Source organism: Thunnus thynnus, chromosome 11 (assembly GCF_963924715.1).
Source record: "Thunnus thynnus chromosome 11, fThuThy2.1, whole genome shotgun sequence".
NCBI classification, from domain to species: domain Eukaryota; kingdom Metazoa; phylum Chordata; class Actinopteri; order Scombriformes; family Scombridae; genus Thunnus; species Thunnus thynnus.
Genome location: NC_089527.1, coordinates 10920706 through 10944462, shown reverse-complemented (window position 1 = coordinate 10944462; position 23757 = coordinate 10920706). Strand labels below are relative to the sequence as shown.

Genomic DNA, 23757 nt, shown 5'->3' with positions numbered 1-23757 from the left:
ACATTAAAAGGGCAGAGAGGGGAATGACGACATGCTGATACAGAGAGAGTGGCTCACCCGTCCTGCAAAGTGTAGCACCAATTCATTTACAAAGAGTACAGTTTGTGCAAGCACTGTAGAACATAAAACATACTATAGCCATCGCTTCTCCATACAGCTTTGAGAGACACACAGGTATGCAGATAGCACTTTTTCTTCCTCTTTCTGAATAACAGTTCTTTTGTTTGAGAGTTAACAAATGGATGACGCAGTAACAGACAGTAAGGCACAGACGTGGAGGGGGTGGGAGGGAGGCCAGTGGCTTCAGGTTGCTCTACAGATGCAGTGTCTGTTATGTAGAGCTAGGTGGTGCTGTCAGTCTAGTCACTGTCATTGTGTGTGTGTGTGTGTGTGTGTGGGTGTGTGTGTGTGTGGGTGCGTGTGTGCCACTGAGTGATCAAACCTGGTCTCCCTTTTAGGGGGAACAGTTGTGTCGGAGTGAGAGCTTTATGATTTCTTCCCTGGAAGACACTTTTATTATCTTATTTTTCTCGTTGTATTGAGATAATTGAAATTGACATTCCTTTATAAAAAAAAAAAAAAAAAAAAAAAAATACAGCTGAGATAGCAAAGATGACAGTGAATTAGCAAATTTGCAATTTGCAGGGAGAAAAATATAAAATTCTTCTTTTAGTACCCCATATTATCCTCCCTCAATCTTCTAATGTACTGTATCATGCCCAAAGCCATTTAGCCAGTTGTAAACTCTTGTACAGTTTATCATAATATGTCCTGACTATGCACAGACACACACACACACATTCTCAAATGCGTGTACAGGTGCCACTATGAGTGGTCACCCCCCCCCCCCCAGTTTGTTGTCAAGGCTATAGTGATGGAGTGGTCATTGCTAAGGATATTGCTGACTGCATAAGATGGCAAAGTACACATATTCAAAGAGGCATGCACACACACACTCACATGGACATGATAGATTTTTTTTATGTTAAGTGGTTATAAGTGGAAATCAAAGCTCAGTGGTATACAAATAGCTTAAGCATATTTAAAGATTATGTCGAGTGTGCGTTTGTGCGAGAGAGTGCATTCGTTCACTGTCTGTGAGCTATGTATGTGCTCATGCATTTGGCTGATTGTAGCTTTTTATTGATCCGCCCCAAATGAATCAATCAGGCCCTAATCGACCAGATTAAAAAGGGTATGATGTATAAAAAGACGGTCATGTAGGTGTGTGTGTGTGTGTGTGTGTGTAAGCACTGATGCTTATGTTATGCATTTAAATCCTGAACCACGATTAATCTACCTATCTCAATTTCATATGCTCTTTTAATTTAAATAAAAGGATAGGAACCAGCTCCACACTTTTCCACTAACCCCCACTCCCACACACACACACACACACACACACACACACACACACACACACACACACCCTCTCATACACACACTTTCGAAGATGCTGAGCAGTGCATACTGCTTTTTGTGTATTATATATCATTTGCATCTCACTGAAATATCACTGTTTATCGGTAAGTGAGCCAAAACATATTTGAAGAAATTTTTATGACCTCCTTGCCCCCATAAAAGCAAGGGCAGAGTAATTCCTGTCAGCAGGCTTCTTCTTAGAGGTTTAGATTTGACTTGAAAATGCCATAATTCCTTTTATTTATACTTTTTTATTTATATATATTTTTTGGAATTTCCTTTTTTAAATATTATAAAAATATTATATATAATATCTTAAATATATCATTATTTTTTCACAGTATCATGTATGTTCCACTTGGATAGAGCAGTGACCCCCTAAGAAAGTAGTAATTGGTGCATTTGACTCCCTCTGAGACACTCTCAGCTCAGACAGTGTCTACACAGAAAACTTTTAAATTTAACCACTCAATTTTTACAAGCAGTGGAGACTTAAAACTCCCAAACTAGACCAACGTGACAGACACTGGTGTCTGGGTGGGAATGTTTGATTGTGGCTCGTTGGGTCAGGCCTTTAATTGATCTAAGCCCTCAGGTCAGGTAGTCCAAAGCTCACGCACATAGAAACACATGCATGTACTGTACACACACCAGGTTACTTCCCACAAGCCTCCACTTGTCCTAGATAATCTGCTAAATCTTGTAGTGACCACAACGTATTGATTAATATTGGCAGAGGAGAAGGAATAGAGAAGGGGTAGAGAAAGAGCTCAGAAGTAACCATGGGAAAATGATTAAGTCAGCTAGTGTTTAACCTCTGGGTTTCTCACTGTGTTTTTAATTAAAGCTGAACTAAATAATTACATAGTTGAGAGACAAAATGGGTCATGGGCGTTTTTGTAGTTTGCCCAAACAAATTAGCACATTGTAATGAGCGTGAGTCATGGACGTGCTGAGTTTGGTCCCATATTGGACTGTTGAGGTCTCCTTAAAGGACAGGTTCACAATTTCACACAGGTCTGTCTTAAAATAAAACCTAGTGTATGCCTGGAGCGTAAACGGTCAATGTGCGTAATTGTGGCCAGTGTGTAACAGGGATAGTCAGTGAAAGTGTCTATAATGTGAATTCCTGGATATTAAATGTTCATCTGCAGTTTTGCAGTTTTCTGTAGTGGTCCCATTAATATTTGCTAGAAAAGTGTACTGAAGTAGCGTATCACATGACATGGTTTCGCTATGTTGGAGTCAAAAAAAAAGTTATAAATTTAGTTGTAAGAACAACACTTTCCACTCATATCTTGGGATGTTTGATTTGAAAGAGAACTTACTTTTAATCATAATTATTCTAATTATCTGTCAATGTCCCCTGCTTTCATCTGTTTTTATCTGAGGATGTCTGAAAACGTATTGTCCCATCCATATGTTTATGCAGCATTAGCATGCTAGGCTAACAGTCCATCAGCTGTGTGACTTTTTATCTGCGCTGTGACGTTTTTTAGAGCACACAAACACCGTAAACACGCCTGTCACCTGCCCAGCATGGTGCTGTTAAACCAGAAACACCATGGCTACACCTTATTTTTATACAGTCTATGGCCTACATACAACATAGCATGGCTATGCTAACGATGCTAGCCAAGCTAACTAGCCGCTGGCCGCTGTGCAGGCTGGTAAAGTGGATCCGTCACGTCTCTTTGTATCCGCGGGTTGGTGCTCCTGTCAGTGTCGGAGCCTCCATGTGAGACGCTCTTTGGACGGTAAATGTTGTAAACGCCCCCTGAGGAAGGGGGTAACTAACAACTGAAACTATTAGTGCTGATTCATTTTGAAAGAGCAACGGCCAATGGGGAAACTCCAACACTTGGCAGGCCGACCAGTGGTGTGAGTCAGTCAGTCAGTCAGTCAGTGACAGACATTCGGGTTATAAGTCTGGTCCGTGGCAAAAGTCAGGTTTTTCTTGCCATAATCATTCCTCCTGTTCATACTGACCATTAGAAGATCCCTTCATAATGCACTTACAATGTAAGTGATTTGGGCCAAAATCCATGAGCCTCCTTCTGTGTAAAAATGTATTTAAAAGTTTATCTGAAGCTAATGTCAAACTTCATCTCTCCCTCTTTGTGTTACTATACTTCCACTGCAGCTCAACAGGGAAACACTGTCCGATGAAACACAATGAGGGAATTTTATGTGAAGAAGACTGTAAATGTGGCAGATTATCCACATGATATGACTAAGTCAGACTGCTGAAGCCTCATATAAGCTTCAGATAAACTTTGCATTGAGAGTGCATTCGAAGGAGATCTTTTAATAGCCAGTATGAACAGGAGGAATGATTACAGCAAAGAAAACCTCTTTCAGTGTCAATTTTCACTTGATGGTTGTTTTTAAGACAGATTTGAAACAACTGTGAACCTATCCTTTAATCAAGACGTTGAATCTCTATACTGGCTGCATCAGTGGCGTTTTGTGGTTGAAGTTGACCTCTGACATCCCTGAGAGCAGGAGAAAGAAAATGTTTTACTTGAACAAATCATCACAGCAAATGAAAAAAAATATATGACAAAAAAAGGACATCTCCCTCCAAACCAAACAGGTATTTGAGGTTGTAATTTATACTGTGGTGAGGGAGGTGAAGTTCTCCAAATGAAAGTATTGAATAGTGCGTCCATGCGTAATCCCTCAGCTGTGTCATTCTAAAATATTTGTTTATTTCTGTTTTTCTCATTTTTGTTTTGTATTATTATGAGTCACTGTGTTTTGTACAGTTTTAGTTGTATTATTGTCAAAATTATATTCATTATCATTTTCCTAATTTAGCAATAATTCATTTATTAACTCAGATTATCGTCAGACTTTGGAGAAGCACTGAATTGGTTGTTGTGATTAGTCATAGTCACTCTTTGTTTTGTACATTTTCTTAAAACCAAATTAAGACAAAATGAAGCCTTATCCCTTGCTCAGAAGCATTTTTTAGCACAAGTATTGAAGCTCACAGATAGATAAAGGCATTTTTTACACGAGGTTGTCAGAAACACGATCAAAGTAAAAATATGTGTTTTGACAGTAAGCTGAAACTGAAAAAAAAAAAAAAACCCTTAAAAAAAGAGTTTACCAGCGTGCTTTGAGTTTGTCGAGGATGTTGACAGTCTGCTGATGCGAAGGTTAAATGTTACATATAATAGCATGACAGTGACGCACGCTGGCAGCATCGCTCGTGAAAAGTAACAATTAACTTATTACGTAGTCTATAAAAACATCTACTGGCTACGCTGGCCTTGAGGTCAGGAAACAGCTTTGTGGCCACAGTCCCTGATCCTCTGGACCAGTCTGGAAAGTCAGCACGGAGAACATGACGGTGAAATGCTCTCCTTTACTGTTTACGTGCCCTTGAGCAAGACACCGCATCCTCAACTGCTGCATTATTTAGTTTCCTCGGAATAATGATGAGAAAATATGATTTAAATGGCATTTTAAGTAGTTTTGTGGCTAATACTTTGACATTTCCCTGTGTTTTTTTGGTCAATAAATTAAAGTCTTCTGTTGGTAATGCCTGTTTTTGTTTACCCATGCTAACTGTTGCCCTTCTTCTTCTTCTTCTACAAACTGACAAAAATGTAAAATGCACAACTTGCTACAAAGTTACTTAGAAAAACAGGTGAAAGGTAAACGATCATGTTGGATTTTATGCATTTGAAAAAAAAAAAAAATGTCTATCTGTCTTAGGCAGATATTGACAGACTGTTATAAGAGGAACAGAGACAGAGTTGGCAGCATAAAGTGGACGCGTCATTGCACTAGCACTTGACACGGTGACTCTCAGACAATCTCAAGTTTCAGGTTTGCCTTTTGCTCATAAGGTTTTTTTACAGTACAACACATCTGTCAGTCCCTTTCATTATCATCATCATAATTCTCTCTTACCTTCTGTCTTTCACTCTCTTCACGGCCGTTTCTCTCTCTCTCTTTCTCTGTGCTCTCACTCTACGCGGTCTCACCTTTGTCTCTCTCTCTCTCTCTCTCTCATGCTCTCAGGCTGCGGTATCATTTTGTTTGGCAGGTCTTTTGAGTTCCCCCCGTCGAAGTGAACGTAGGCAAAGTCCTCCTCGCTCTCATCTGGCTGTCTCTCCTTTCTTTCCACCTCTGCTTTTTAAGAGACTCAGCAAGACTATGTTGAATTTTTCTACCCATTTTTCTTCCTGTCATTCTTTCAGATGTTCTTATTTAAGAATCTGCCACCCTTCTGTGCGCGCGTGTGTGTGTGTATGTGTTACACGTCTGGTAGCTATTAGTCGTGTTCCAGCTTTCTCTAAGAGACAGGTTTACTGAGATGGATAAGACTGTGAATGTTTTTATGTTAAACATATGCAGTTTTTAACAACTTACTATATGTATTTTACCTTCCTGTCTTCACTTCTAAATCTCCACTCTTTCCTATCTGCTTTATTAGCATCCCTGCAGGTACTGTAGCTGCTGGACAATCATTTTTAAAATTTGCACCGAAGCATCTTGATAGAAAAGTGACAAATACTCATCATCATCTGACGAAAACACTTTACACCTCAAGCATGAATATGATAGAAATAAGATGTGTAATGAGACGAAACAGCAGGGTAGGTGCATAGAGTCAGAGGAAAGGCTAACAAAAGAGGTGAGGACTGTAAACAACAAGCAAAGTTAGAGGGAAAGAGTGAAAAAAAAGTCAGACGAGGTTCGTTACAAGAGGAAAGATGGAAGACAAGACAATAAGAAAAGATGTGTGTTAGACAGATGGAAGAGAGGAGTGTGACAGAACATGAACGTGTGAGACTGAGAGGCATCGGTCGGGCTGAATAGTTGGTGAGATATGGATGCCGAGAAAGGTGCAATGTTGTATAACTCAGTGCTATTCTGCTCTCTGCCTGGTGAGGTTATACTGGGAAGAAGAAGAAGGTGCACATATACAGTATATGTATTTACACGTAGACATACACACTTTAGATTAACTTTAGAAAAAGAATAAAAAGGAACTTTACTTGGATTTCATGGAATCTGAAGTATACAGAGGACAGTTTAGCTTTTTAAGAATACAAGATTAAATGTACTATATTTACATTAGTATAATATCAGCCATGTACAAGAAACACCTCATGTTTCTTTTTAAATGCATTTAGTACTTATATTAGTAGTATTGATATGTGTGTGGTTCTAATATGCTAACAGGTTTAATTTGTGTAATTGTCTTGCTAAACTAAATGTGTTGGTATCATAAGTCACAACTTTTTCAGTTCCTAATTTATCAAAAAGCCAATGCAGAAAATCCAGTGAAAACCGCCTAATAGATCAGGTCAGCCTTGAAAAAAAGAGTAACTGCTGGACTTCGCTGTACTGGCACCTGCACAGGCATTTAGTCTGAAATGTTGGCATCACTTTGCGTTGTAGAATTGCATTTTATAATGTCAGCTTAATTGTTTTTTTGCTTTCATGTGCAGAAGAGACGGCCAACAAATCACAGTACAGTGACTCACGTCTGTGTGCATACTTGTATGCACACTTTCATATTTCAGTGTAGCAGGAAGCCTCTGGCTTTACTGGCAAAGTCCCCTTTCTTTACTCTTGACCACTATAGACATGGCGCACACACACACACCCATATGCACACACACACACACACAGGTCTATTCAGCTTTTGCGTGGAGGCCCCTAGAACACTGTGTTGACAAGCTCTGTGCTATGTTAAGCTAAACGCAGACTCAGTGCAATACTCAATAGACAGGGATTCCACTATATAACACAGTTAGAGCTAGCAGGGTGTCGCACACACGCAAAGGGGAGACACGAATGGAGGCAGTTGTTAAACAGTAGACACACACTCTGTCACAGGAATGCTGGGCTCCTTGGACGTCCTCTATAGCGTCCTCATCCACAAGGTAACACACAGATCATGTGCATAAACAAACCATTTTTTTTATTTTTCTTAATCTCTTATTTGAAGTGTTATGGTTACAAAAAGACAAACAGTCTTTCCCTGAGAACTGTTTCTCTCAGCGTCGTCCTTTAGCTCCTGTTTATGTACATTCATCAACGTTTAGTCATACACCTGTTGAATCCTTGGTTGAGTTTAAGTCGAGAAAATGTGGGTGAATCTGAATCTGGTGGCTTCTGTTAGCATTTTTTTCTTTTATTTGCATCCGTTTTACCTCTTAATTTGGCTTTGTGACGTGTGGAGCAGGTGAATTGCAGCAATTAGCACACTGTCTGTGAAGCAAACTGGTGTTGCTTTTCTCTCTCAGTGTGAGCGGAGAGCGGATAGGGAGTAACAAACTGAAAACTTCCAGTGACTGTGAGCGGAGTTAGAAGTCGTGCTGCTCCACTCTGATCACGTTCTTTGTTCATAATGCATGAAAAAAAAATGAAGAAAGTGAAAAATAACAGCTACTTTGTGTTTGTGTGTGTGTTTTTTTTTTAAAGCTGATGGCGGTGTATGAGGAGCAGGAAGCCCAGCAGAGGGGTGCGGCTAACGCAAGCCTAGCCCCCAGCCCTGACCTCTACCAATCCGAGCTCTCCGTCTTCCAGCCAATCACAGGAGGGGAGATAGAAGTCACTTCCTCAGCCCTCAAGTCCAGTGAGTAGTTTTTATGGTTTTTACTATATATGTTGGTGGTATCGGCCTGCTCCAACCATGACTTGACGTGACTTGACGAATGATAGAAGCAGGAAGATGTGTGCTTTATGTTCGGTGTTATTTAAACTATATTCATCCTGTTCATGGCAGAGTGATCAAAGAAATGTTCCCTATAGAAAGAGCAACCTTAACATAGCCGGTTCTGGCATTTGTCATGGTATTACCAAAGTTTGTTCATATTAGATGAGGTATTGTGCCCCCTAAAGATGAGCCAGTCCAGGTTAACTCTGGCAACCATAACTGCTCTGTGTCTGACACTGCTGGCTCCGAGGGACCAAATACTCTTGTCTGGGACTTTGTAATGTCAAAGTTTAGAGACGCAGGATCTAAAAATAATTTCATAGGACTTTTTTTTTTTTGACCTTACAAAGAAAGAAAAGTTCTCTGGGGGAAACCACTGATTCCACCTTTTTATGTGTAACCTGTAGGTCAGCGCATGGACAGATCAATGTCATGTGTCATGTCAAGTGATGTCAGACAAGAAACAGATTCAATGTGGCTGAAATTTGACGTCGAGGTTGACTGGTCAAGTCGGTGAAGGATAGCAGCGATGTCCCAAAACACCATTTTTGGAGGGGATGGATTTGATGGCTGAAACTAAACATTTGTACATGGAAAGAACAAAAGAAAGGAAGGAATAAAAATAATGGTTTATTGGGTAAAATAGTTTCAGAACCATTAATGTTTTTGTACAGAACAGGAACGATGTTAACTTTGAGTTACAGTACAGACAAAGGTCAGGATGTGATGGGCAGTTTTTTTTTCTGTCGGACAGTGATGAAAACAAGATGGGGACAGCTGGGAACTTGGCATCGCTGTGTCTTAGATGAGATGAGATGAAGAGAAACAGAAAAAAAGAGAGGACAGGAAGTCTATGTGTTCTGTCAGGCGGCAGAACAAAAAAAACGACGTGTGCGTCTGGTTTCTGTTACCTGGACGAGACTTACAGTATCTGCAGGGCCTTTCTTTCTCTTTTTTGCTTCTTATTCTTTCCTCCCCCTCTTCCTTCATTTCATCCTGTCTTATTTCAAGTCAAGCGTCTGTTCAGTTGAGGCACCGTAGCGTAGATGTGAGCGTGAGAGGGTTTAGAGTTGTCACAGTACTTTATCCAAACTTTATTTTACCTTAACAAACCATATAGATGATGGATCGTGTGTACCTACGATTAGCCAAAGGTTAAGCATTACTTTAAGTTGCCTCTTGCTGTCAGCTAATCACAGGTTCCAGTTCCTGTAGTTATGAATTGTAGATTCTATATCTGCTTTGTTGCACGGCCCATACGATCCATCAAGATGAACGCTTGACATTTAAGCATAATCTGTCAAGGTTGTTTTCTAAATGTCATTAAAATGTCATTGAAAAATGAAATGTGATAATGCTCATACTGTACATCTATTGTTAGCTGTATTTTATCAGCAAATTTCATTATTTCACCTTCTTCTTTTGTTTGATGTTACTATAAAAAAAAATTTTCCAGTTAGCTTAGAAATTGCAAAGCGGTTTATTGAGCTCAAGGACTCACAAAAATCAGCTTGATTATTACAGTAAAATGAGTTTCCCTATCCTCTTGTTTTAGATCTGCAACTATATTAGTAGTCGTACTTCTAATAGTAATAATATAATCGACATTTCAGCTTGTTTAACCTTCCTTAGTTGTGAAGAGGCCTTAGCTGTATCATCCAGACACTGTTAAGACAGGAAGTTTAGTCTGTTTCAGTATGGTCGCCTGTCAGCAGAGATTAGTAGTAATGTGTGACTGTCGTGGGAGATTAGAGGTAACGGAGCTCTGGAGACTATCACTGTCAGTGTGAGAAGGTCAGAGTTAGGCCTCTATCACTATCTAATGTTTTGCCTCTCACTCTAACCACTTCTCTCACTCACCGTCTCTACAAGTCTCTTCATTTTTCTGCCTTTTATTGGTCCTTTCTTTCTCTCCAAATCTTCCTTTTGTTTTTATGTTGATCACTTCCTTTCATGATACTCGCTCGCGTTCGTTTTGTTAAACGACTCTCTTTTTTATTGCCTTTTTTATTTATCCATCTCTCTCCTTCTGTAGTCCTCTGTTAACACTTCCATTTCTATAAAAGACTTAAAAACAGAATCGTAGCAGTGTTTAATGAGCAGCTTAAAATCAAGAATCAAAGTGCTGAACATGTCTGGATAATTTAGGAAGGAGACATGATCAGCATTAGAGTGGATAGTTTAGGCATTCCCATCGGAGTCAAAGATAATCAATGAGCTTTCAGTGATTACAGTGGATGTGGATGCGGAAATGTGAAGTGTCAAGTATATATACTCTACATTATCAGGGCTGTGTGATTTTGTACAACAACACTTAAATACATAAATATAATATGATGATATTTAAATGAAGACTACTGGTGCTTTCACAAGATGTTTACCTTCAATACACTTCTGAGAACATGATCAGTGATGTTGATGTAATAGCTACATTGGTCGAAGCATTTATTATTCATTTGCACTCAGACAAGCTCAGCAATATGCATCACTGACCCTTTTAACTAATTAAACTATTTGCTGATATTCCAGTGACAAAAAAATCCAACGCAGCATTCAGTCTCATGCTATCGGTGCCACAAGTATATCGACATATATTATAGCTCTATATAGTAAAATTACTGCAGTGAAATAGAGGATAGTGGGGATAATTAGGTGATTTAAAATCATCTTTGCATTTTGAGGCATTAAGATAGAATAGTAGCACTGTTAGCAGTCCCTACATAGCCACGGGTATCTGTCTCAATGTACTACTTTACATGGACAGCATGTATCTTCATACAATGAAACACTGTTTACCTATTTCTAGATGATCCCAGGTTTCATGTCTTACTGGTTCAGCTTCAGTTTAACTGTAGGAAGGATACATAATGTGGATATGTGTTTTGTTTATGCAAACAAAAAATACATAGTGCTGCTAATTTAATTGTGGTTTTTAATATAGAACTTGGTGAAATGATTTCAATGTGTGTATCAGTACTTTTTAACCATGATCATTTTGGTCACTATAATCGTTTCTTCTCTACTATACTTCTACCGCAGCTCAACAGGGAAACACAAAGAGGGAATATGATGCTAAAAAGACTACAAATATGGCAGATATCCACTTAATAGAGCTAACTCAGATTGCTGAAGCCTCATATAAGCTTCAAATAAACTTTTAAATGCATTTTTTACACAAAGTGACCGTGTGGACAAACTGTGGATTTTGGCCTCCGTCACTTACATTGAAAGCACATTTGAAGGGGATCTTTTAATACCAGTATGAGCAGGAGGAACCATTACAGCCAGGAAAACCTCTTTCAGTGTTCATATGAGCGCCTGACTGTTGGTTTAAAGGACCAGTATGTAAGATTTAATGGTATCTAGCGGTGAGGTTGCATATTGCAAACAAATGAACACCCCTCTCTTCACCCTGCCCTTCCAAGTGTGTAAGAGGACCTATGATGGCCGTGAAAAATGTGCAAGGCCCTCTCTAGAGCCAATGTTTGGTTTGTCCGTTCTGGGCTACTGTAGAAACATGGCAGTGCAACGTGGCGGGCTCCATGTAGATATAAAGGGCTCATTCTGAGGTAACAAAAACACATAAACTCTTATTTTCACAGGGATTATACAGTAATTGAAACATACTGTTCCGCTAGATGCCACTAAATTCTACACACTGGACCAGAGAAAAACCCACTTTTTCTCTCTTTGTTTACAGCCATGTCTTTTTTGATGCTTTCTCTTCATATTTTTGCCTTAACCACCTTTTTCACTTGACATTTTTTTCCATTCCATCTCATCTTATTTGTACATTTTTCTTTTTTATCTCACTAACAACGATCTTTTCCAATATTAGTCCTTTTTATTTCTTCATCCATTTTCTTCCTCTATCTCTTGTTTTTTATCTCTTTTGTCCTCCTTCCCTTCATCCCTCTTTCATCACCATTCTTTTAAGAGATGAATTGATTCGGGGTTGATGTAATCCATACCCCCGGCCAGTCTTAAGAGCACCAAGGGTCCATTTTGTGACAATCAATATATGACCCTACAAATATCATTTGGCATTTGTTCTGAGTAGTTCACTCAATATAAGGTTCCCTACGCCCTCAACACCACCCTTCTCATTCTTTTCCCAACGGCGCTATAGAGGGTAACATGACACTGTTCTTAATGTACTGTATATACGGATTGATGGCTCCTATGAATGGGATCGTAAAAATGTGAGAATTGGGAGACACAGATCATAATTGTACCTCCAGTTATAAATGTAATTTATTTGCATAGCTTCCTGCAGTGTTGACTTTTTCTCTCACTTTCACTCTTTCTCCAAGCTCTAGCAACAGCAACAGCAGCACACAGGCAATAGTGCAGTGTGCTGCTTCATCCATCAGCTTCTGTTTAATGATGATTTTATGCAGTGGGCTGATGAGATGTGAAGAGGGAGACACTATCATATGTTACCTCCGTGCACACTCAGATCTGCAAATCAGCCACTTATTGGCCATTTGGACGCATGAACATCAGTGTGTGTTCACTGAAGAGATATGAAGGGAAGGGATCATACATTAACTTTGTGTGTACTCGGGCTTTCGCATCTGCTCCTTACAGACCTAATGAACACAAAGGGCGCCGCACACTCACGTCTTCTAAAACAACATCCTGGAATGAGCTTTCTGATGACCCCTGCTACAGTATGTAATTACCAGATATTTACATACACACATAAATGTGTCAGGATGTGCCGGCTGATGAGTGCAGATGATAAAAAGAAGTAGTTATGAAACCAATAGGTTTAATTCAATTAAATACAAAGGCTTTTCTTTCTTTCTTTCTTTCTTTGACTTTTACCCTATATTTTAACATTTCCACCAACCTCCAGTCATGACAATGTATCGCAAATTATCTCTTTTATTTTCTTTTTTGACAAGCTAAAATAACGTGCTTAGTTTCAGTGGAGTTGACAGTGTGCCAATTACGGCATCTGTTCCACGAAGCACATTCTGCCTTGTAAATGTATGTCTTCTTTGGCAATTAGATACAACCTTGTGAAAACTCTGAAAACTCTTGTGTCTGTCAGTTTGAGTCAGCTCTTTGGAAAAATGTTTGTATCCATGGTTACATAACATACCGTACGCACCCTCACTCCTTGTAATGTACATGTCCTTGAAAAGATCTGAAAAAGTCATCAATAGGTGCGTTTACATCCACCCGTTTTTTTTTATTCGCTTTTTCAATTTGTGCATGAAAGACAACCTGAGTGGAAATGCTGAAAGTTTGAAGAAACACCGCAAAAAAAGTTTTTACACTCGGCAGAGGTGGAAAAACTTTGGGTGTCGATAAAAGCGAAATGCGACAAAGTGCAACGGAGAACAGATTTATTGAATAAATCATGATACACATGCAGCATGAGACTTAAACATCCACTTACGTTTCCGCTCCACTGAAGAGACGAAAAATAATAAAATTGCAGCAGACGAAAACATCAGATCTCTGAGGGGTGATGAGGAAACTGTAATGCTCCTCATATTAATACATGAAACAAACAGAAATGTCACATATTTCCATCATCTTTTCTACTTGATTTTTCACCATTTGACTAGCACTCAAAAAAAAAAGGATACTTCTTCTACAATGGTTTTAATGGCCCTGACTCAAAAAATAGCACCACCAGCTGTTTATAGGTAGCTGTAAAACATATTAAACATCATATTTGTCTTTTTGAAAACCCGCAGATGACTCAATAAATACACATGGACCTGCAGACATATTAATACATTTTTGCACACTCACTCTCTCTTTCTCTGTGTAATTCCAACTCAGTCTTTAAATCAGCCCATTAGTTTATTATGTTGAATGTCATAGTGTCTCATAGACGCGTTGTTGTAATAACAGGACAGAAATTCATTTTGTCAACCTAACAACATGAAAATATTCATCTCCTCTCTCTCATCACACTTTGACACTTTGCTAAGAAACACACACACAAACTCTCCTTTCTGTAGTGCGGCATGACTAGCGCAGTCTGTATCTTGTCATCTAAAAGATTATTATTAGACATGATTCTTTCTGAACTCTGACTCCATCAAAATAGCATTATAGCATCAGACAGTGTGTACATCAAATCGGTGTGTGTGTGTGTGTGCATGTATAAGAGAGACTGGCTGTACGTTCTGTAGCAGTGCAAATGCAGGTTTTCTCTGTTCTCACCATTTTTTTTTTTTTTTTGCATTAGTCTGTCTCGGTCTGTCAAATATCTTGTTTCATTAACGGTCTGATGGGAGGAAGTCACACTGTAACATATTGGACTGGCGCAGGTTCCTTTGGTAAAAAGGAGAAACTGGAAGGGAAGTGAGCACAGCTTGAAACAAATACAGCAGATTTAATGGGGAATACGAAAAGAAAAGTCAGAGTTACTGTAAATGTGGCGATCCCAGCAGAGTTGGGATCGGTACATATACATATTGACAGTGTCACAACAAACCTTTCGGATTTCGGGTATGTTTTACATACAGTAGATGTTGTCTCTAAATCATATTTTTCTGTAAATGAAGCTGCTGTTTAGTTGATGTTTGGTGGTATGTCATTAAATTCCTCCTGCAAATACCCCATATAAACAAAGCTTTTCAGGAAATGAGAAAACATGGTTTATTTACAGGCTGTTAAACACATACCTTTTAATGTTTTCAGTAATTATGCACCGTAACAGATCTCAACTTTGCATATGTGCAGCGTTTTACGAGTGTTGTGAGAACACCAACCGAAGAGTACACATTATTACTTTGCAATTTATCTTTAGGTATCCTCCCACATCCTTGCTCCAAGCTACCACCACATAACATAACGTGTGTGTGTGTGTGTGTCCTTGTGTTTTTTTACAGATACTCCCCTGCTGGTGAGAAGCAGCAGTGATTCAGCCCTCGGGCCCCAGCCGTCTGAGACTGAACCCTCCCTCAATGAGGACACCACTATGATGGTAAGACACAATGTAACTCCAAATATACGCACAGAAAAAGCCACAAATAGGTACGTTCTCCCCACGCCACTGAGGACACTTTGGTTGATGTATAATGAATGTGATATCTGACATATATGATAATCAGTGCTGACACAAGTTAAAATACTGGCTGCTTGATGGAATTACCAACATACTGAGGAATGACCTAGAAGAAAGGTCAGCAAATCCTATAGAAATCTGTCTATTATTTCCTGATGGATCAAATTTCATTGTATTCTGGCTGGAAGTTTTGGACAGACTTTTTTTACTCACCGCCATCCTGACTGGCATCGCCATTCTTAGTCTTATAGAGTGGCTAAACATAGTTTTTCATAATGTCATGTATGTATTTTCTGTTCTTTCTTCCCTCGGTAAAAAAAAAAGTTGTCTTAAGTTTGCTATAACATCTCTCAGTGGACGATTTTAATGTTTTTAATGGTCTGCTAAGTCTTTGTCGAGTACCGATGTTGGGTCAAATTTTCCACTTGAACAGAAGAGATAGAATCTAATCGGCATATCGGGGAAAAAAGTTACTGAGTGCAGTCATGCTCTGCAGTGGATGAAACCTTTTGTTGGACACCCCATTAACTTTCCTTTTCTCTAGAGGAAAGAGGGAATGTCTTCAAAGTTGGGAAATAAATGACTTAATAATTGCTAGTAGACACAACATCAACTACTGGTTTTATTTGCTTGGTAGTGCAAAGGAGAATTCTGTATTCATGCTAGTACTATAATATATAGCTTTAACATTAATCAGATAATAGAAAAAATGATCTGTGACATGAAATTTCTTTTTATCACCTCTTAAGCTTTTTTCATGTCTTTGTATAGGTTCATCAGCTTTTGTAAGGTATTGATTTGCTATGATGACTCGTCATGGAAACCCTATGAACTTTCCTCTAGTTCTGTGGTAATCTAATGGACAGGTTTCCATTAAATATGCTAATCACATTAATACTCCCCAGGGTATAAACACTTTGATTTTTATGACCCTGTGACCTTTCCTCCAGCAGGATTCCAAGGATAAACTTTATATTTTTTTTGCTACACTACTGGTATTTTTCCTACAAATGCATTTGCTATTCACTGCTGGAGTAACAGATTTTCTTCCTCAAGGATCAATTAACTTCATTCATTGTCTCTTTAAGTCGGAGGATTAAATAGGGATGCTTACAACCTTAGTGTGCCATAACAGTAAAAAACTTTTGAATGTTTGTTAGTTTGTGCCAGGCCTTGCTTTGCATGTAGGAAAGTCTCTCTCACACACACAAATCTGTCACATTTCATTAAGAAAAACATGCAGAATAATTCCATAGATATCAGATGAACAGTGCTTTAATTAAGTTATTGAACTATACGTAAGCGTGGTTTGGTATTTCATACCTGAAAATGTAAAACTGCATCTAAGTCGTCTCAACCAACCAGCGGCAAAATTGAATCAAACCTCAGTTTTAATAAAACTGGTAATGAGCAACATTTTTCCACAAGTGGCCATCAGTGTGTGTGTACGTTTGTGTGTGTGTGTGTGTGTGTGTGTGATGGCTATAGGGCCGGGGGTGTGAGATGCTTTTAGTGTCTTCATTTTCCTTCTAATCCAGACACGCTTTGTCACATCAAACTCCACTAACAAAAACGGATGACTCTCTTGCTTTTAAAGGTCAAAGGGTTAACACTTGATCCTTTAGTAGTTTTTTTTTAATCTCCCCCTTCCTTACCACTGCTAATCTCTCTTTTCATCTCTTCTTTTTTTTTCTCCATATTTTGGATTTCTTGGTTTAAATAGTGTTAAAGTTGATATTTTAGGCCCATTCCTAATAGAAAGCCAACACAAAAAGCTCCTGTTTAACCCTTTAATCTGTTAATCATACCTTATACGTTAACTCTTCTCTATGAAAATTGCAATTTTGTAAACACTTGCCTAATATCCTTTTCCCACACTTTAATCCACTCTTTCAACCTGATTTTATGAAATCTTCAAAATGAAAGTGAAGGCTTACTGATGCTCATTTTCACCAGCTTCATTGTTAAAACAATTGACTGTCTAAACATAATATCGTCTTCCTCAGAGCCTGATGTCAAACCTGTGGATCATACAGTCCGTTCTCTCTCTCTGAAGCTCATATATCTAATATATACAGCAAGACATGGAGCAACATTAGCATTAAGCTGAAGATCTGTCTCTGGCCATGAAACCGTATCTGGCTCTATTTTGACATCTTTAACTATCAGTGTCTCTCTTTCTGCAGCCTGATTTGACTTAAATTTACATTTGGTGTAAACAGTAGCTGCACTAATCTAGTGTGATTTTTAAAATAACATCCAAAACGGACAACAGTGAGTTTTAAGGATCCAGATTTTACTTACACATGCCTTTTCACTAATTTAGTCACACACTTATTCAGTCATGCACACAGACATGCATTTACTTACAAAAATATTGTCATAACTATGATCATAATTCAGCGTGCAAGCGGCGATAAGATGTAATTTTGATGACTTGTTATGGTAGTGTCACAGTTTCATATTCCCTTGGACACAGTTGGACACAGCGAATCCCTCAAGTTCACTGGTTAAAGGAACTCCACGCCTGATTGGGCTCCTGAGTGGTGAGCCTTCTTCCCTCGAGATTTCACACTGGACAAACATATTTTCTTTTACCCACACTGAACTCCCCGTAGAACGACCTGTTTGCAAGGTTCAGTTCTTTTGGGGACTGTGAGTGGATCTCAGAGGTAGACAGTTTCCCTTCTTAATGGTGCTGAGGGTGACCTAACACGTTTGTGACTAAACAGCAGTTATATGCGCTGCAAAGTTTAACAACAAACGCTGTATCTGTTGTCGTATTAACAGATATGTCTGGCGATTTCCTGTTTTTCTTATTGTGAACGAATCGCATGTGTAGAGTCAAACCCACAATTAATTGAATCTACTTGTGTATTCAGAGCCTGATGTATCTTGTCCCCCTGTGCCGTAGACCTCCGATGTTGTTTAAAAACTATTAAAAACACATCAGTGAGCCTCACTGTTTGGCTGGGTGAGATGTTCCTTCACCACAAAGAGTTTGGGCGTGATTGTTTGTGTAGAAACTGCTCCAAAGACTAATGACAGCAATCACGTTTTCAGTCTCCGGAGAGTAGTTCTGTGTAAGGCAGACACTACTGCAGAACACGGTTCTGTTTACAGAGCTCTGCTAGCTTTTTGTGATACATATCACAACCTCTTGACTTGATACTGAAGTCGTTTACAGTGTACAATGTAGTACAAAGCAATCTTCAGCCATATCCTTAAACCGTTTGATATATTGTTTTACCCAATCACACTGACTCCGTGCAGGCCGTCCTAAAAACTTTTCCTGTGATGATCAATCACAAACAGACTCGCGGTTTGTTTTGATTTGTAGCCTGTAGTTTCATGAATCACAGTTCAGAAGAAATTAAACTTGGATACACTTGTCACTGATAAATGTAAACTGCCAGCAGTAATCTATTTAGTTTTACTGGTAAAACGTAATGCCACGTCTACACAGGAGGCGCAGCGTGAGCAGCATGTTAGAGGAGCAGCAGCAGCAGCTAGTGCTCCGTTTGTGTGTGTACACAGAATGTCATCAACACCTTTTATAAGCACGAGGCAAGACAGTCATTCTCCTTTTGTTTGAATTCGCTACTGAATATCAGTAGTGCAGGCATCAAGGCTGATCAGATCCTTCCTACATAAACCTCCTTTGGTGCAATAGTACCTTGTTTTTGTCACTGACCGGCTCAGATTGTTATTATAAGTGTCTGATAACATTATGGAAAGGATCCCTTCAGAGAAATCAAGTGTTTTTCTTTACCTTTTGCTTAATCCGGTCTGTTCGTTATTCTGTCTAACCAAGTCTCACTCAAGTAGCAGTCTCGTTCTGAAATATCGCGATAGTTGAGTTGTTGAAATCAGCTAAATATTCAGCCATGGCAGAGCTGGAGAGAGGAGTCCTGAGAGAAGTTTGTTGTGTTGGAGTACACATTTAGTGTTATTTAAAAGATTTTAAAAGTCATGGCTGAATATTTAGCTGATTTTGACCATTATGTTAAGATACCAGTTGATTAACAGGTATGTTTAGTTTCGGGTGTTTACAGTGGAGGAGTAAATTGAATGGTTTAGTCAAGTCATGACAACAATCATATTAAAAAATCTCCCTTTACTGTATTTCTTGCTCGATCGGTTTTCAGTGCCAAATGTTTTTCCTCTGAATATGCCTTTCTGTCTCACACCTGCTGTGCTGCAGTAACTACCACTTGAGTGTTGGAGTGGTGAATGACTCTGATTACTGTAAATAAAGGCATTTCTCTCTCTCTGCTTTTTTCTCATACAGAATTTTCTGTCACTGTCTCTTTTTTTTGTCTTTGTCACTATCTTTCTCTGTTTCTCTCTCTCTTATTCACCCTCACGCACTCTCTTTCTCTCTCACACACACACACACACTCTGTCACTCTCTCATAGGTCCGTCTCTTCTCAACCAGCCAGGTTCAGATAGAGGTAATGGCTCCGGGTAATTGTTCAAATTGTCACTTGGCCTTTTGGTGAGAGCGATGAGGGGGAGAAAGTACTCCTCTTGCAGTAATTCTCTGTCTTCCTTCTCTCTCCGTCTTTTCTCCTACTATCTGTCCCCTCTCTTTATTTAATTTCAATCCAGAAAGATTTACTGGTGCGGCTCTTCCGTTTTAAATGCCAGGCACAAATGAGTACAGTGAACCACAAAATCACTCTCTCTTTTCCCTGTTTCACTTTCTCTCACGCCCCACAACACACTCACACACACACACACACACACACACACACACACACACACACACACAGTTGCAGGTTAGTTACAATGTGTTAATCAGGCTGGGACTATTTGCTCTTGCCTGGAATACTACTGGGGCTAATAAGGCTGTAGAGGACTTATTTATCATCCTACACCTTAGTGTGTGTGTGTCGCAGCTTCTGTGCTGTCAGGCTGCATGCATGTTTTTATGTGCAGATAGGTGTTTGCATATGCAGGGGTTTGTGTGAATACACTTTCCTTTTCCTCTTTGTGCCTCCCCTTTATGCCTATGTATGCATTTAGCGAACTGAGCTAACCATCAAGTACGCCAAATAAATCTGACATGTACTTAACAATGCAGTAATATAACAGAAACTTCTCCGCTTGAAGAAAGTAAATGTGCTCATGATTATTCATTAAAAAGAAAGTTATATTGACATATTAATGTTGTCATTTGACTTTAAACTGATGCAATATAAGAAACGTTTAATCCATTGTTATTATAAAGGAATTAAGTGAATTTATTTAATAGAAAAGTTAGAGTTTTTATTTGGAATATATCTTTATTAACTTCACCGTTCTGCCTTCTGTCCCTTTGACATACTGTTTATCAAAACACATGTTCATTTCAATTCATCACCCTCGTCTGCAAAGAGATATTTCAAGATTGATTGACTTAGGTTTATCACTTTCATACAGATGGACTCACACACACACACACACACACACACACACACACACACTCACACACACCATACACGTACACACAAACTTTCCAGCATGCATTCCTATTAATTTATCATACTCACTCTGGGAGCGTTTTCAGGGAACACTTAGCTTGATTGGTTATTCAGTAATTAGTAATATCACTAATAGTCCACTTTTTTTTTTTTTTTATCTGCTTTTAGCAATTATTAGATTGGACCGAGAAGACTGCTTGCAGCCCATTTATTATAAGCATAGTTAGTCAAGGTAGGATTATCCATCATTGAGTTAAAATGGAAATTCTGCTTCTCTATTCTCCATTTTTTTGGAGGGCCACTAATGCACACAAGTATCGACTGAGCTGTCCAAAGTCAACAGACTGAGGTAGTAATTTTTCTCTGGAGTTGTCTGTAGTACATTTCCAAAAAAATATTTGTCATCTAATAAGTATCTTTTTGATTTCTTCTCAAATAAATTAGCCAAAATAAATTATTTCTGAATGTTGAAATGTAACATTTGTACCTTTTTAATATCCAAAATGCTCGGACTTTTGCTAATGTTGAACATGTTAGTAATAAGTAATTGAGTTGAGCTATTGGTTGCAGTTCACAGGAAGTTGGTTATGTATAAGTGGTAGACGTGTTCAGTTATATGTAATTTTCTAATGCTTAGTGCCAAGAATATGAAATAAATTAATGTTTAAGGTATTTTAAGCAAAAGAAAGACTTGACTGTTAAACCAATTTAAATGATTCAATAATGTCTATGATATTGTGATGGTAATATGAATAATTATAATAATACATTTAATTTGTACCACACTTTTCATTCATAGTGAAACTCAAAGTACTACAGTATTAATAACATAGAACATACAACATAAAGAAAACAATAATAAGAGTTAAAATGAAAAAGCCTTTTTTAAAAGATACTAGGGTCTGTGCTGCCCTCAGATGGTTAGGAAGACAAGCGTGACGCAGCAGAGCAGAAGGCTCGATCCCCCATGGTGCAGAGCTTAATACAGGGGATCTGGTGGAGCAAGCTGCTGGCAGATCTGAGGGTGCGGGTGGAGGTTTGTAGTTCCTGTAGGTAGGTATGCGCATGTCCATCGATGGATTTGTATGTGAGTAGCAGGACTTTGTAGTTAATCCTGAAGGAGACAGGGAACCAGTGCAATGAAAACAGAATTGGTGTTATGTATTCGTGTTTTCGCACTCTCATCAGGATCCTGGCAGCACTGTTCTGAATGTACTGGAGCTTCTGGATGCTCCTGCCAGGGATCCTTGTGAAGAGCGCATTGCAGTAGTCCAGTCTTGAGGAGATAAAGGCATGGACCAGTTTCTCTGCATCTGACAAGGTTAAGGAGGGGCAGAGTTTAGAGATGTTTTTGAGATGGAAGAAACAGGTTTTGTCTTATATGGTCATCAAAAGTCAGCTGAGGGTCAAACCTCACACCCAGATTAGTGCCTGAGGAGGAAAAGAGGGATGTCGTGGCCATCAAAGGTGAGATGAGGTATGGGGGATGACTGAATCTGGTGTGGAGTGCCAACAAGGAGAGCTTCAGTTTTGCTGCTGTTTAACTGAAGGAAATTTGTGCTCAGCCAGTCCTTTATCTCCTTAAGACATGAATAATGCGACACTTTTATTCATTCAAGTTAATTTACTTGTTATGAATTACCCATTGCTAGTAACATATGTTGCTGGCCTTTGTAATTAATATCTTGCTCTTCAAAGAGAGAGAGACAGAGAGTGTTTCTACATACAGGTATTAAATGAGACATTCAATTAAGCACCAAAAGACTTTCCAATTAATGTATCAGTGGCTGTTTTTTTATGACAAAGAGGTTAGGATAATTAATGTTACCTGTCACCCTGTTATTAATTAAGCTCACATGACAGCATCTGCAGCTAGGCAAGACTAATTGATTTCCAAGCCACCAAACCCCGAACATATGTTTAAAGTATCTGCTGTCTGTCATTCACTGCTCACCTTCTACCGTCTCCTCTCATCAGCCCGTTGTCTCTGATTCCTCGGCCCTAAATTTTTGCACAACTTCAGCTGTTGTTTCTCGCCTCAGCCTGAATCTGTCCCGCTCTCTGACATCTTACTCACATTTTCTCGCTTCATTACTCATCCGTCTTTGCCTCGGTTTCTTTCCTCTCCTCTCTCCTTGTCTGACAGGTGGTGTAAGTCATATGGCGACAGGGTGAGAGGTCAAAGGTGAAAGGTCATGTTAAGAGTCCATTAGTGCCTACGACTAACATCGAGCCTTATTGAACTGTGTCTATTTGTCCGCATATGCTCACAAACATGTGCGCTCAGAGACTATACGATATACACAGGAGTACATGACTAAACTCAGATATCCACGAGCACATATGACCATGAAGACACATGCACATTAGGACTGAATGGCAGTTCTGATTATTTCGCCAGACATTCTGATACAATAATTACGGCAAGGCAAATTTATTTATATAATGTAATGTAATTCAGGCTCGAGGCATTTTCCGAGGCAATTATGATGTTAAAATAAAGACAATGAAGACAACATTAGTAGGCAGTAGAGAACAAAAGGCTTTAAGTGGGCTTTTAAAGGTGATCAGGATTGTTACAAACCTTAGATCAGTTAATTAAAGTGCCCAATTTCAGGAACAAGGGTTTTATTATTTGGCACATTTAATCTCATACTATAATACTGATGCTTAGATTTGTGGTGAAGGTGGCGATTAAGTTCTTGTGGCAGTGGTTTGTGGTGGCAGTGGTGATGTGTTTCAGTGCATTAGATTGTAAGGAATCGGAGGAGACCTTAGTATATAATACAATCCACTAACACACGCTGCTCCACAACAGCCTCAGAAATGTCTATAGATGGTTCTGTTGAAGAAGTAAGAAAACCTCATTCTAAATCTCATTGACATTTAAGATAATAGAGATGACCCTAAAAGCCATTCATGGAATATAAGCTTACCGAATAATATGTTGTGTGGTTTGCTCCATATGTCTAAATAAGGATTTTTTTTTTTAAAAGGCACAGTATTGTTGTTTATCTAATATTTATTCTTTGAGCTGCCTTCAATGAAAACCATTTTCCACAAGCCCGAGAGCTTATGTCATCATCTTAACAGAAGGGGTGAGTCAAGTTGCTGCGGCTAATCCATACATGGCTGTACTCTGGCCCTT

At 38.9% G+C, this 23757-nt stretch overlaps 1 protein-coding gene across 7 annotated transcripts in view; it reads left to right on the top strand.

The window, feature by feature from the left end:
- Positions 1-23757, top strand: part of pard3bb (par-3 family cell polarity regulator beta b) — a 227837-nt gene that overhangs the window by 46138 nt on the left and 157942 nt on the right. For 6 of the 7 annotated variants that reach the window (XM_067603150.1, XM_067603151.1, XM_067603155.1 and 3 more), the window contains 2 exons: positions 7873-8026; positions 14968-15062. In XM_067603150.1, the coding sequence (XP_067459251.1) occupies positions 7873-8026; positions 14968-15062 (249 nt within the window). Of the gene's footprint in view, positions 1-7215; positions 7332-7872; positions 8027-14967; positions 15063-23757 lie in introns of those variants that run through there. The other variant, XM_067603156.1, reaches the window with a different exon arrangement.